General features: G+C 65.5%; 2 protein-coding genes across 4 annotated transcripts in view; one reads left to right on the top strand and one right to left on the bottom strand.

Annotated features, from left to right (window-relative positions):
- The window catches only part of HCN2 (hyperpolarization activated cyclic nucleotide gated potassium and sodium channel 2), a 22,750-nt gene extending 22,487 nt beyond the window's left edge, over positions 1-263 (top strand). The window contains exon 10 of the mRNA XM_034998197.1: positions 60-263. Within this exon, the coding sequence (XP_034854088.1) occupies positions 60-263 (204 nt within the window). The remainder of the gene's footprint in view (positions 1-59) is intronic.
- Positions 189-14,413, bottom strand: POLRMT (RNA polymerase mitochondrial). Of its 3 annotated transcripts, none has more exons than XM_034996514.1 (21): positions 14,282-14,412; positions 13,654-13,752; positions 10,628-11,238; positions 7,992-8,122; positions 7,681-7,873; positions 6,572-6,724; positions 6,232-6,396; positions 5,986-6,156; positions 5,571-5,795; positions 4,665-5,453; positions 4,160-4,282; positions 3,770-3,892; positions 3,363-3,542; positions 3,070-3,156; positions 2,874-2,987; positions 2,744-2,796; positions 2,539-2,637; positions 1,724-1,796; positions 1,443-1,534; positions 1,280-1,350; positions 190-1,187 (listed from the first exon to the last, which is right to left on the bottom strand). In XM_034996514.1, exons 1-21 carry the CDS (start codon positions 14,367-14,369, stop codon positions 1,138-1,140), a joined length of 3,690 nt encoding a protein of 1,229 aa, XP_034852405.1. In that variant the 5' UTR covers positions 14,370-14,412; the 3' UTR covers positions 190-1,137. The 3 variants fall into 3 exon arrangements, with proteins under 3 accessions (XP_034852407.1, XP_034852405.1, XP_034852406.1); XM_034996515.1 differs by having other exon boundaries at positions 191-1,187; positions 6,572-6,721; positions 14,282-14,411; XM_034996516.1 differs by lacking the exon at positions 3,363-3,542 and having other exon boundaries at positions 189-1,187; positions 14,282-14,413.

Below are 14,413 nucleotides of genomic sequence, written 5' to 3'. Positions count from 1 at the left end.
GATCCGCGCTGCCCGCGCGCCGCCTGAGCCGCGCCTCGCGCCCGCTGTCGGCCTCGCAGCCCTCGCTGCCCCACGGCGCGCCCTGCCCGAGCCCCGCGGCCTCGGCGCGCCCGGCCAGCAGCTCCACGCCGCGCTTGGGGCCTGCGCCCGCCGCCCGGGCCGCAGCGCCCAGCCCGGACCGCAGGGACTCGGCTTCGCCCGGCGTCGCCGGCGGCCTCGACCCGCTGGACTCCGCGCGCTCGCGCCTCTCGTCCAACTTGTGACCTTCGCCACGCCGCCCCGCGGGCCCGGGCGGGCCGGGGGCGGGGCCGTCATCCACACCAAAGCCATGCCATTGCGCGCTGCCCCGGCCGCTGGCCGCCCGCCCCAGAAGCCATAGAGGAGTCCTAGGTAGTTGTAGTCGGACGGGCGGGCCGGGGCGGCGGGGCAGTCCCCTCCGAGCCTCCGCCGTGCCCCTCATCGCCCTGCGCCCACCCACATCGTCCTTGCCCACCCCCACCCCCGGCGGCGGCCTCGCCTGCGTGCGTGCGAGCGAGGGGGCTCCCTTCACCTCGGTGCCTCAGTTCCCCCAACTGTGAAACGGGGACGGGGACGGCCCCGTGGCCGAAAGGAGATGGCTGTGGAGTCCTGCCCGCCCCCACCCTCGTAGGTGGCCCGTCCGATGAAGATTCTGTTTTTTTAAGTGCAATACTTGGCCCGCCGGCGTCCTGCTGCCCCCATCGCACTCACGCAATAACCGGCCCGGCCCCCGTCCACGCGCGTCCCGTGGTGACCTCCCCGGAGTGGGCACACCCAGCCCCTTCCAGCGCCTGGCGCCCAGGGGTGGCAGTCCCGGCTGCGCCGGGGCGCGGGGGGTGAGGCCGGGCCGCCGTTGAGATGAATGTACTGACGAGCGAGGCAGCAGCGCCCCCACCGCGCTCCACGCCCCTAAGCCCTACACCCCCATTCCGCGCAATAAACGACAGCATTGGCGTCCAGCCTGCAGGCCTCTGATTGCTTGGCGCTAGGTCCCAGGTGGTCAGGCGCCCCGAGACCGGCGGAAGACGCTCACTCCCACGGGCGGCAACAAAGCTTTATTCGCGCTCTGGTACACACTAGCCGCGCGCCTGGCTGGGGACCTGGCTGGGGACCGCTGTGTCAGCTGAAGAAGTAAGTGGAGTGCTTCACCTGCTCCAGGTCGAAGGCCCCTGCAGAGCAGAGCAGACCAGACCAGACACCGTGGAGCAGGCCGGTGGCAGGACCCCCGCCCAGAGCCCACGCAGGCGGTCCCCACTCCCACCTGTCTTCGGCACGGACTTCAGCGTGTCCTGCAGCTTGCCAATCCACACGTTCTTGGAGTGCTTGGGGGACCTGAAGCCGAGGGCAGGGTGGGGGTGAGGCCGAGCGGGGCAGGGAGGGGTGGTCCTGGCCGCAGGGGGGTTGGGGGTGGGGGGGTACTTCACCTGGTGCCGGAACAGAATCGCTTCACCAGGAACCTGGACAGGTCGTGCAGGATGGGCTGGCTATGCAGGCGGACAAACTGCTCCCGGCACACCTTGGGGGGGTGGGGTGGGGAGGGAGAGCTAGGCCCTGGGTGGGGGGGGCGGGACTGGGCCTCCGAGGTCAGGCGGGGTCACCACCCCCTGCCCAACCCTGAACTGACGGGAGCCACAGGCAAGGGCCACGGGATCAAGGGTGCCTGCTGCCGTCTGGGGGGGCGGGTGTGGGCGCAGGGTGGCAGCACCTGGTTCATGACCTCCACGTCGGCCGCGTGGGTCCAGAAGCAGTCGTGCACAGAGACAAAGGTCAGGCCTTTCCTGCCATCGGGGGAGGGTCTCCCGTGAAGGGGGGCTGCCCTTCGTGGTCCACTCCCCCCTCCTGCTCCTTCCCAGCCCCCCACCCGTGTGTCCCAGCCGCTGTGTGTCATGCTCAGCACAGGGGTGGAAAGTTCTCCTCTTAGGAAGAAAGCTCTTTGTGCCATGTCACTCCCCCCACCCCTGCCCCCGATTGCTACAGCTGGTATTGCCCCCCCCGCCCCCACTACAGGCCTCCTGTGCCCCACGGGGGGGGGGGGGAGAGACACAGAACATGTTCCTGAACCCTGGCTTCTAACAGAACTATCCATGCCCCACTGCCATGCTTAGGGGCCCCTGAGGGGCTCAGAACAGAAACCCAGACACCTATGCCCCCCCCCCCCCCCCCCAAGTTCTGTCAGAACTGGCCACGGGGTATGCTGCCGGCACTCCCGTCTCACTCAGAGCAACCACCCCTCCCTCCCTGGCCCAGCCAGCTGCTCCGCCACCACTCACACCTCACTGCTTCAGGGCCTTTGCCCGTCACGTGCTCACATAGTCCTTTTCTGGGCAGCAGCTCCAACAACCCACATGGCTGGGGTCCTCACCTGCTGTAGGCCTCTGCCCTAGCCCCCTGACCCTGTCCGACCTGGCCTCCCAACCTGCCTTTGCCACTCTCTGGGTCCCCTGTGCATCCCCAACACCCTGAACAGGGCCTGCATGCGAGAGATGACGAACAGAGCTGGGTGGAGCGCGCCCCGCCCACCTGTAGCAGTGCAGAGCTGTGAGCATCATATGCGAAGAGTCCAGCGAGTGGATGAAGTTGGGGGGGAAGCCGTTCTTCTGCTTCAGTGTGTTAGGCTTCCTGGGGAGGGGGAAGGGCTCAGGTGCCTCCACCCTGGCCCCGCCTGGGGGCAGCCCCTGGTCCATATGCCCTCCCTCGGCCCAGGCATGCCCCCACCGGCACTCACTGGCTGGTGTCCCCACTCTGGCTGAAGGTGAGGCTCTGGATCCCACCGCTGATCTGCAGGGTTGGGGTGGGGAGGGTCAGGAGTCCCATCGTGACACAGTGCGGGGGCGGTGGGGTGGGGCCGCACGTACCAACACCTTGGAGTCCTGGTGGTAGGGCTGGATGATGGGGATGCCCAGGGGTGTGACCCACTCCACGGCCGAGCCCGTGTGGGCGATGAGCCGGGCGCTCTCGGTCAGCCAGTGCTGTGGACGCAGGGCACGGGGCTCAGGGCAGGGCCCGGTCAGGGGCAGCCTGCTGGGCCTGGGGAGGGGACAGGGGACACACCTGGATGGCCCGGGTGCCCGAGAACATCTCCTGGAGGCTGTTGAACACCTGGCGCACCAGGTAGTGGGAGGCCTCCCACACGAACTCCTGCAGTGGCACAGGGTGGCAGTCAGAGCCAGGGCGGCCGCCCCTCCCCGTCCCCGCCCAGGGACCCAGAGCAGCAGCAGAACCGCCTTCCTCCTCGGGGTCCCTCAGGGGCCCCCCAGCAGCCGATGGTCGGGGGACGGGGCGCGGGCGGGGGGCCACCCCTCCCCCGTGGCGCAGGGAGACCCAGCGCACGCGACGCTGTGCACCTGGGGGAAGTTGCTGAGCTCCCGCAGGCGCTTCTCGATCTGCAGGCGGCCCCCATAGCGGGTGACCCCATACACCACAGTCATCACCGTCTGCTTGACCACCTTGCGGCTGATGAAGCCCTCAAGCACCTGGGCCACCCGCACGCCCCGTTCGGCGTCCTGCCTGCGGAACACCTCCACCTGGGCAGGCGCTGGGGGTCAGCGGGCAGGTGCGCAGAACCTCTGTCTCCCACCCGGCCCAGCAGCCCCACCACGAGGACTCCCCAGTTCCCCCTTCTGACACCTCCCCTGGGAAGCCCACCCTGACTGCCTGGTCCCGTCGCGGAGGGCAGAGCCCACGGGATCCGCACATCTAGGCGTTCACAGGATGGAGACCCCGGGGGTTGGGGGGGAACCGCAGCGCCCACCTGTGCGGCCACCCCACTGTACACGTCCTGTGGCAGGTCGGAGGGCAGCAGGTTGACGGAGGCGGCCCCCACACTGTCCCGGCCCAGGGCGGCGTAGTGCTGCAGGCCGTTGCAGGAGCCGTCCTGGGGAGGATGGGAGAGTGACCCGGAGAACGAGCCACCGCTCCAGAATTCCCCAGTGCGCCGCTCACACCACCAGTGCTGAGGTTAGGGAACGTGTCCGTGCGAGACCACACCACAAGGCTGGCCGCACCCACTGGGACTGGTCCCCACGCGGGCACGCCGGCCCAACTCAAGGTGGGATCTGCAGGGACTGTGTGCCCCCACCACGTCCGGCCCAGCTCCCCCCAGGGCCAGGCACACCCCACACCGGGGTCCCCAACAGCTTGCCTGGTGAACCGGGAAGTGAGAGACGTAAGCGGCAGGGTCGGGGGCACGCACGGCCCGAGCAATCTCCATGCAGCAAGCCAGAGCCTGCCAGGGCTCATCCACCTCCATCCACCACTTCCGGCCCTGGGGGGGGGCGGGGGGAGGGCGGAGGCAGAGTGGGGCTCAGGCCAGCCTGGCTGGGGCCGGTACAGAGCGCCCCCAGGGACGGCGGGGAGGGTGGGGGCAATGGGAGCGATAGGCAGGCAGGGCGACCAGGGAGCAGCCCTGTGCCAGCAGCCCTGCGCGTGAGCCCCAGGCCCAGCCACGGGATGGGGAAGGGTCTGGAGAAAGGGCCGGCCTGGACTGGGAAAAAGGGGACAGAGAGGACGAGGCCAGGAGCCTGTGCTGAGGGTCAGATGGCAGGGGGCTGGGAGGGAGGGGCCCGGGTAGCCAGCGCAGGGAACGGGCTGGGGGAGACAGACAGGCGAGGCACCAGGGCTCCAGCCAGTGCCCTCCGCGCCCCTACCGTCATGGGCCGGTCGGCAGAGTCCAGGATGTCTTCCATCACCTCGTCGGCAAAGACCAGGCGGGCCTGCAGCGGCTCGTGTTTCTTGAGCCCGGTGAGGTTGACCAGGTGGATCTTGAGCCAGTCAAGGCCGCGGGGGCCAAGCGGACGGCCCTGGGCAAACTCCAGCAGGGCACGCGCCAGGTCGCTGCCCAGGTGGTTGAAGTGGGGCGGGCAGGGGTAGGTGCGGCCGCGGAAGTCCATGTTGTGAGGCAGCCAGAAGACGCGGTGCCGGAGGTGCTCCGCCAGCGAGAGGCGGTACAGGGCGTCCGAGCGCAGGCTGTGCATCTCCCGCGCCACCTTCAGGCAGCGGGCCAGCTCCCGCCGCACCCTGGCCTTGTGGGCGGGCGAGGCGCCGGGCGGCAGGCGGCCCTCGGGCGGCCGGGGCGCCTCGGAGGGCGGGGCCGGCACACCCAGGCGCGGGCAGCCCTTGGCGGCGAAGAGCTCCAGGACCAGGTCCAGCACGCGCCCGTTGACCCGCCAGGCGCAGTTGCCCAGCTGGGTGAGGGCGTCCAGGGCACCGTGCAGCTCGGCGGGCGGGCAGCCGTCCAACAGCCGCTGGTGCTGCACGGTGCCCTCCAGCGAGCGCATGAGCTTGGTGGGGCTCAGCAGGAAGGCACCCGCGTGCGGCGACGTCCAGGGGAGCGGCGGGCAGAGCATGGGCACCTCGGCCGCTTCAAAGGTCAGCGTGCGCTCTGCGGCCGTCGCCAGAAGCTCCGTGAAGGCGGGGTGTGGCTTCAGGATCCCGATCTGGGGGCGAGGCGGGCAAAGATGGCTCCGGGGGCCGCTCGCCCCAGAGGCCCCCACCGGGGCCCAGCGGTCCCCACTCCACCCGGAGCCCCCAGCCTCCTCTCTGGGGCGGCCCACCTGGCGGAAGCTGCGGAAGGAGTACACGTGGTAGAGCACGGGGATGAGCGTGCGGGGGCCCTGCGGGGCGGCCACGCTGCCGGGCATTCGCACGGCCCCCACCAGCAACTCGGCAAGCTTCTTGCCCAGCTGCACCAGCACTGGCAAGGGCCAGGGCTGCTCGTGGGGGGCCTCAGGCGCCCCCAGCGCCTCCCAGTACTGCCGTGGCAGGTGGGGCGTCTCCACCTGGGGGCGGGAGTGTGGGTCAGGGGGGCCTGGGGGGCCTGGGCCCAGAGCCGACCACCCGCCACCCCGAGGGCGGGAGCCAGTCACAAAGCGCGGGCCCTGGGGCGAGGCCAGCTGCGCTCAGGCCTCGGTCTCTGCACCCGGAAACGCCCCGCGCCCCCGCCCGCAGGGCGCCCGACCCAGGCCTCACCGGGGTGTCGGAGGCCAGCAAGTGCAGGTAGCTGTGGTAACGCTGCTGGAGCGCCCGCACCTGGCTGCTCAGCTGCTTCCTGTGCACCGTGTGCCGGTTGAAGACGCGCAGGCCCAGCTGCTGCGCCAGGGAGAGCAGCGACTCTCCCTGCGGGGGCAGCACCTGCAGGGTCTGGGGGCGGCACCGTGAGCCCCGGGCCCCCTGCCCCCTGCGTGCCCCCCCCCCCCCGCTGCCCCCAGGCCCCACCTGCAGCAGCAGCTCGGCGAGCTCCTCCTCGGTGAGCACGCACAGGTACGGGAAGATGGTGCAGCGGCCGGCACGGGCGGCGCGGGCCTCGCTGGCCTTCAGCTCCTGCAGCCCCAAGCTCAGCGCCTGCACCCACTCAGCACGCAGCTGCTTCAGGGTGTTCCGCTGCGGGGCAGGGGAGCAGGCGTCACCGCCACGCCCTCCAGGCCCTCGGGGCCGCCTCGCACCCTTCCTGCGGTGCCAGGGGGCACACGGCCTACCCTGGCTCTGGGGAGGCAGCAGCTGCCCGCCACGCCCCCCCGCCCCCAGACCGGGGGTGTGATCCAGCCCCGTTCCTCACCGCCTGCAGGACCTCCTTGGTCAGCACCCGGGCCTTCTCCACGGATTCCACGGCCACAGTGGTGGCCATCTCCACGTCCAGCTGCTGCTGGAAGAGGCTCTGCAGCTTCCGCAGGGGCAGGTGCAGCTTCGGGTACGACACGGGGCCGCTCTGCTGGTGCGGACAGGCGGGCAGTGAAGCCCAGAGCCGCTGGTCCCCCTGCCCTTCCACAACCCACCCCACCGCCGGCCCCAGCAGGGCCACGCGTGAAAACCGCCCGTCCACGAGGCCGGCAGGACGCGATGCAAAGCAGCCTGTGACAGCCACGCTGGTCCGAGCGCCCAGCACCGGCCGGCCTCACTGGGCAGGGGCCAGGACAACCTGGGGAGACACGGTTCAAGTGCCTGCATGCGTCTTTTCTTTAAACTTGGGACTGTGTGGGGCGCCTGGGTGGCTCAGTTGGTTGAGCGACTGCCTTCGGCTCAGGTCATGATCCTGGAGTCCCGGGATCAAGTCCCGCATTGGGCTCCCTGCTCGGCGGGGAGTCTGCTTCTCCCTCTGCCCCTCCCCCCTCTCATGCGCTCTCTCTCTCTCTCTCTCTCTCTCTCTCATTCTCTCTCTCAAATAGATAAATGAAATCTTTAAAAAAATAAAAAATAAAATAAATAAATAAACTTGGGACTGTGTGAACATGTAACTCGTCCGAAAACAGATCACTTTAAACAGCCCAACCCGACACACGGAGAATTACGAACAGGTCCACATGGAGCAGGGTGACTCATGATCCCCAGAGCGGACGGAGCCCCTCTGCCCACCTGCAGCTCTAGGCTGCCCGGGCTCAAGGCACTGACCGCCAGCTCTGCCTGGAATTGTTCCTCCAGGTGGGAGACCAACACCAGCCCAGCCGTGGCACCTTTCTTTAGGGTCAGGGCCCCGCTGGGAGCCAAGACTTGCCAAGTCTGGCTTGTCTGGCCTCTGAGGAGCAGGGAGGGTGTACCTAGGAGGCGGGTGGCGATGAGAGAAAGAAAAGGAGGGGCCGAGGCCTGGGAGACCCCACAAGGGCAGGGTGGTCCCAAGCTCATCCCCCACACAACATGGCCCCCCGCCTGTGGGTGTCAGGGCCTGCTCACCTTGGCGTAGATCTCCCTGAGCAGTGGTGAGGTGTTGACCTGGGGCGGGGGCCGCGGCCGCGGCGGCAGGCTGAAGGCGGGCTGGGCCTTGTGCACGGCCCTCAGGACCATGGCCTGCTCCTCCTGGCACAGTGGCATGCTGGTAAACAGCCCCTGCAGCTTCAGCCCGTCCCGGGCCATCTGGTCCAGACACCTGCCGGGGGCACACAGTGGGCGCAGACCCACCCAAGGGATGGGTCTCAGCACCAGGTGGCCGTAGGGGCCTGGGGGAGGGGGTCCAGCCCCCAGCAAGGGCCAGGCGGCACACCCACCTCTGGATGGTGTTGGTGTCCTGGTCTAGCCGTCCCATGCACTGCAGGGCGGCCGCGTAGGACAACAGGTCTGGGGCGAGGCCAGCATCCTTCACCATGAAGAACACGTAAACCAGCTCTTTGAAGGAGCCCTGGGGAGACAAAGTTGGGGTGAGGGCCTGGGGGTGGCCGGCCCGCCCCTCGAGACCTCTCTCTGTGGCCAGCGAGTCAGGCAGGGAAAGGCTCGCTGCCCAGGACGTGACCGTGCGCCCCCGGGGGCAGCGCAACAGGCACCGCGGCAGGCTCGGGGGAGGGCCTGGGCCCCGAGGGGAGCCGTGCTAGCGCAAGTCCAGCCTCGCCCCCAGAGGCTCTCTGGCGGGACCTGCAGAGACCCCGCTCTGCGTCCGGCGGTTTTCCGGTCTCTCTTGGTCCGCCTGCTTGGGGCTCAGCACGTCCCCGCCTCACGCGGGCACCACGGCTCTCGGACCAGCAGGTGCCGCCTTCCCGTCTCTGCTGGCGCCTGCGAAGCGGCCGACTCCCTCGCACGCGCCGCGGTGTAGCTGAGCTACCGCAGAGTCTCTCAAGAAGGCAAGGCTCCGGCGCTCCCCCACCCGCGTCCTGCGGCCCTCATCTGAGGCCTGCTGTCGCGGCAGGGACCACCGTGCCGGCAAGAGGGCTCTGGAGGGCCAGTCTCAACGGCCCTGCAGGGCTGCCCTCCTCGTGGTCACCAGCCGCGCGAGGTCGCTCCGTGGACGTTCAGCCCTACAGGGGGTCACACGCGGCTGGTGCAGACAAAGTTCTACCGGACAGCGCCGGTCTCGAACGAGCACATCCATCCCACACGGACAGAACCTTGGTAACGCCACAGCACGAAAACATGCACTTCTGAAGTTCACACGTTCCCTTGCCCTTGTCCTAAACACAGATGATGGTCAAAGCCCTGAATTAGGTCCCTCAGTCTTCCCAAGAGTCGAGCAGCATTCCCTGCTCTACAGATGGGGAAACCGAGGCTCAGAGAGGCGTGAGCAGTGCAGGCCACACAGTGGGCACATGGCAGACACAGGACTCAAACTTGGGTCTGGGTGACAGCCAAGCCCCATCACACACACGGGCCGCCCAGAAACAATGCCTTGTGAAGCCAGTGATGGCCGTGAAGTCCGTGCACGAAAGAGAAGAACGGGGCCTGGAGTGGGCTGACTAGTGACACCCCCAAATTCACATGTACCCAGGCCCTCAGAACAGGGGCTCTACTGGGAAACAGGATCTTTGCTGACGTAACGAGTCAAGATGAGGCCATCTGCAGGAGAGTGTCTCATCGGTAAGGTGTCCGTGTGACCACGGAGGCAGATGCTGGAGGGACGCGGCCACAGGCCAAGGACGGCAGGCACCCCCGTGAGCTGGGAGAGGCAGGAAGGACCCTCCCCAGAGCCTCCAGAGTGGGCGCGGCCCCGCCACACTCGGATCTGGGACTGAGAGGAAGTAAATCCCTAGCACTTGAAGTTGCCCCGATGTCCGTCATCTGCCCCAGGGACCGCGGGAAGCTCACACGCAGGCTCCTGGCGGGAATGTCCCGCTGTAACAGGGATCTTTGCTGGGGGACCTGGAGGCCTTGTGACCTTGGATGGGAGAACAGGGCCCTTCTGTCTTCACTAACTCCCTAAATCTAGCACACCTCCCAGGGATGAGTGCAGACAAGAAACTGCCTGTGACAGCCACCGGTGTACCTGGGGCATCTGTGTCACATCGCATCACGTCGTAGCCCAATGCAGACGTACAAGAGACGGTGGCTCCTGGGCCTGTCGCCCAGTCCGTGCAGAAGGTGCGGCACGGTCTCCACCACGAGCCCACCCTCCTGTGCCCACACCTAGGTCTTCACACAACCCTCTCCTTCGCAGGCCTGCGCGGTTCCTGCTGGCCCTGAAATAGGGCTGCAGGTGCAGGGGAGCGAGGAGGCAGGGCAGCTGGCCCCTCACAAGCACACGTACGTAACACTGTCCTGAACAATCAGAAAAGATGACACCGCAGGGGAAACTAAGAAAACTTGGAAAGACACGGGGTGCAGCTAAAGCGGAGCCCAGAGGGAAGTTCCGGCCATGAACGCCTGCATGTAAGAAAGAAGGATCGCGGGCGCCTGGGTGGCTCAGTCGGTTAAGCCACTGCCTTCGGCTCAGGTCATGATCCTGGAGTCCCGGGATCGAGTCCCACATCGGGCTCCCTGCTCGGCGGGGAGTCTGCTTCTCCCTCTGACCCTCCTCCCTCTCATGCTCTCTGTCTCTCATTCTCTCTCTCGCAAATAAATAAAATCTAAAAAAAAAAAAAAGAATTTAAAAAAAGAAAGAAGGATCGCGACAAAAAACCTACACCTCAGGAAACTAAAGCATCAAAGTCACGGTGTCGAGTAAGGGGGGACGCCAGCAGGTAAGAAGCCCAGCCAAGGAGTCAGAAGGAGAAACGCTAAAACGTTAGCAGGAATTCCTCCTTCTTTCTTGGTTGTTTGCCAAATTTCTGCTGAGGAACACACGTGATTTACGCTTGACAAGCCCGAGAGAATCGCTGAAACGGTAACCAGCAGCAAGACCAGGGCTGGCGCCTAAGCGCCACGGGGGCCTTGACTCCGCCGGGCCGCCGCCCCCCGTCCTGGGGCCGCCGCCGCTCACCTTGCGAGCCCAGCCGAGCATGACGGTGTTGTACATGGCCAGCGTGAGCCGCCGCTGCTGCCGGGACCGGCTGTGGAAGGTGACCAGCACGTGGTGGGCGAGAGGCAGGTGGCCCGTGAGCAGGCAGCACTCGAAGAAGGCCAGGAGGCTCTGCTGCTGGCTCTCCCGCCGCACAGAGGCGCCCTCAGCCTGGGGGGCCTGCCCGGCCTCGTGGCTCAGCTTCCGCGGGGCCTCCTGCAGCAGCTGCGCCAGCTGCTCTTCCCAGTGGCTCCGGGGGGCCCCGTGCTCCCAGTGCTGCAGGCAGCTGGCCAGCTGGGCGTCCAGCAGGCGGGGTACCACCCGCAGCCTGTGCTCACAAGCCAGCTGCGGGGCTCGCACCTGCAGCTTCACCTCCAGCCGCTGCTTGCGCTTCTCCATCGCGAACTTCTCCTTGTCCAGTTTCTGGGCCCAGCGGCCACTGACCGCAGTGGCAGCGTCCTCAGGCCCCGTCTGGGCCTTCCCGGGTGGCTGGAGGCCGCCAGATGCCGGAAGTCGTCGGGCCATGCCGACCCTCTTCACCGTTACCTCCGACACAGACTCGGCCTGCAGCTGCCGCACCCGCGCCTCAAGCACTGTGGGGGCAAAGGGCAAGGATGTCAGGGGGTCTCCAAGCCCCAATCTCCCCAGCCCCTCCTGGGCTGGGGGGGCGTGGCTGGTCTCACCAGCTCTTGAGGCTTCAGCTTTATGTATTTGATGATTTTCAGGCACACACACCCTACCCACCTGCTCAGCACCCCTCTGAGCCTCTCGAACTCAACTTCCCCAGCAAGCTCCTGGTGTCCCCCCAAAACCTGCTCCTCCACGTCTGTCACTGGCAGTGCTGTCCTTGCAGGTGCTCGGCCGGAAACCCCAGGGTCGTCTAGGCCTCTCTCCCTCCACATCCAGTCTGTCAGTACACCCTCAGGGGTGTGCCCCTGCCTTCAAAATCTATCCAGGTGCCCGGATGCCCCCTGCCTTCACCACCTCCCACTCTCCCCCACATTGATCACTCCGGGCAGCCACAACGGCCTCAGGGCCTTTGCACACACTGTTCCTGATGGGTATGGGCACAAGGTGACCCTGAGTTTTCTGCGGAGCCGGGTTCTGTGGCTAGCCTTGCACCACGATGACTTTACAGATCATGGGGGTCCCCAGCAGATCAACACACGACCTTGTTGTGTCTTTCTGCTTGAAATGCCTTATTTCACATACGTGTTGACTGATTAACACTGAACCCACAGCCAACAACACTGTAACTCACTCCTGCACAACCACATATTTTCTCCAAAAGGCACCTCACAGCCTTCTTGGGCTTAGAACACTAGAAAGCACCACTACGCTTGGGGGCCATTTTAACAGCAAAATCACCAACAAAAGCACAAAAATGCAAAAACTGGGCGCCTGGGTGGCTCAGTCAGTTTAGAGTCCAAATCTTGATTTCAGCTCAGGTCATGATCTCAGGGTCATGAGATCGAGCCCCGCCGTGTTCTAGGGCTCTGTGCTCAGCACGGAGTGTGCTTGAGATCCTCTCTCTCCCTCTTCCCCGCCCCTCCCCGCCATTCCCACGCTCTCCCTCTAAAAAACAAATTCAGATTTAAATTAAAAACAACAGGGGCGCCTGGGTGGCTCAGTGCTTAGGCGACTGCCTTCGGCTCGGGTCATGATCCTGGAGTCCTGGGATCGAGTCCCGCATCGGGCTCCCTGCTCGGCGGGGGGTCTGCTTCTCCCTCTGACCCTCTTCCCTCTCGTGCTCGCTGTCTCTCATTCTCTCTCTCGCAAATAAATAAAATAAAATCTTTAAAAAAAAAAAAATTAAAAACAACAGCGTGGCACTAAACATACCTCAGAAAGGACACTTGTTTACAGTATGCATGAAACAAGAGGACAGTGTGTCACCTGGTTCAACACCAGCTGGGGGTGGGCATGTCCAACCACTCAAATGTCTGCCGCTCTGTGTGTGTCTACAAGTAACTACTAGAGTACCTGAGTACTGACTTCAGGGTTACGAGTAAACTTCGCAGGTACAACTGCAGACCGACTGTACCTGCCCACGCCCCTCCCACTGGACTTCAGCTGATGGGAGAGCTGGCCTCGCACAGCAGGGGCTCAGCAAAGATTTGCTGAAATAAAGGGGAAAGACAGGGTGACCTTGGTCCCTGGAGTGCGCCAACACCCAGGACACGTGTTTTGGAATACACGCGTCAAAGACCATACCCTGGAGCAGGGCTGTGGGCACAGGTTTTTCTCCCGGAGGTGGCAACATCAGAGCTGACCTGGCGGCCACAGCTCCTTCTGGCTGAAAAGGCAGGCAAAGGCCACGGGGATCTGTGTCCTCAGCTGGGGCTGGCGGGGGGGTGGGGGGGGGTCTATTCTATGCGAGAGGAAACAGTTGGGAGGCTGGAGAGTGACATAATGCGGTTCAGACTTCCAGAACCTTCTTACAGTTGAATGATAATAGTATCTGGGCTTTCCTTTAAAATAATTACGTGGTGGGTAAGGAAGGAAAGGCTGCTGTTGAGGACGGTGGTCCTTCGCTTCTGTATGTTTGGAATTTCCTGAAATAAAGTTCTCCTTTTCAGAGGCTACCCCACCTCACCCTGGGTGCTGGAGGGGAAGCGGGACATGCTGGACACGGTCTGGAAGACACACGCCCCCACCTCCCTCTGGAGGTGCTAGGACTGAGCTGTCCTTCCCGGGTTGTGAAGATGGGAGGACCCCTCCTGGGCCCCTCCAGGTGCCCAAGCCCAGGCACATGAGTCAGTTCAGGGTTGGAATCCCGGCTCTGCATGAGCAGCTGCATGCAGCCCTGGCCCAGCCTCTCCAGCCTCAATCGTCTCACGTGGAAAGCAGGAGCGCCTGCTGGGTTTGGGGAAGGGGGAAACACTAACTGAGCCTCCTGTCATCACCCTCACGGGACCATGTCGGTTACCCTGCTCTACAGCAGGACATCCCGCAGGGGGCAGTGGGGAGAGGCCTTCAGGCGCCAAGCCCCGGGGGGCTGGACTCACCCTCCAGCAGCTCTGCGTGGCCCCAGTCCTTCCGGCGGTCTTGCTCACAAGGGCTGGCAGAGGAGCTCCTTCTGCGGCCCCAGACGCCACTGAGAGCCCCTGTGGGTGACAAAGGGAGGCTGCGGGAGGCAGAAGGAGGCCCGCCGCCCTGGGGGGCGGGAGGTCCTCAAATGAGCGGAAACAGCAGGATCCGGGGGCAAAAGGGCTCTACGCTCAGTGGAAACCGTCAGTGGTCACGGGCCTCACGCTGGAAAGAAACCAAGAGGCCAAAGGTGAAGGGGACCTCAGAGCAAGGAAAATCTGGCTGTGGGACCGGAGATAACGGGTTACTCGAACTAAAGGTGTAGTGAGTTCAAAGGTCAAGGGCCCTAAATCTCAAATAAGGGCTCAGGGGACTCCAAAAGAAACCAGGACTCCAACGTCAAAGTGCTCTGCCGATCGCCGTCCGGAGGCTGGCCCAAGGGCGAGTGAAAGCGGGGTCCGGTCAGTGGTTCCCCAAAACCAGAACCCCACAGGGCAAGGGGCAAAGGTAGGGGTGGCTGGATCTGACGGCCTAGAAGACGAAGGTCACGGCCGCGGGGAGGGGGGCAGCGGCCGCGGCGTCTACCCCGGGCCTCCCCCGCGTTACCTTCCTCCGCCAAGGGGCCGGGCCGGCCCGCCGGCCACAGGGCCCTTCGGAGACCGGACGCGCCATGGCCCCAGCGCAGCGCCGACATGCCGCTCGCGCCCGCCGCGCAGCCCGCACTGCGCCTGCGCCTGC

The sequence above is a fragment of the Mirounga leonina genome, unplaced genomic scaffold, assembly GCF_011800145.1.
Source record: "Mirounga leonina isolate KUSES-001 unplaced genomic scaffold, KU_Mleo_1.0 Mir_94, whole genome shotgun sequence".
NCBI classification, from domain to species: Eukaryota; Metazoa; Chordata; class Mammalia; order Carnivora; family Phocidae; genus Mirounga; species Mirounga leonina.
The sequence above is the reverse complement of the archived record's forward strand: the minus strand, read 5'-3'. Positions and strand labels throughout refer to the sequence as shown.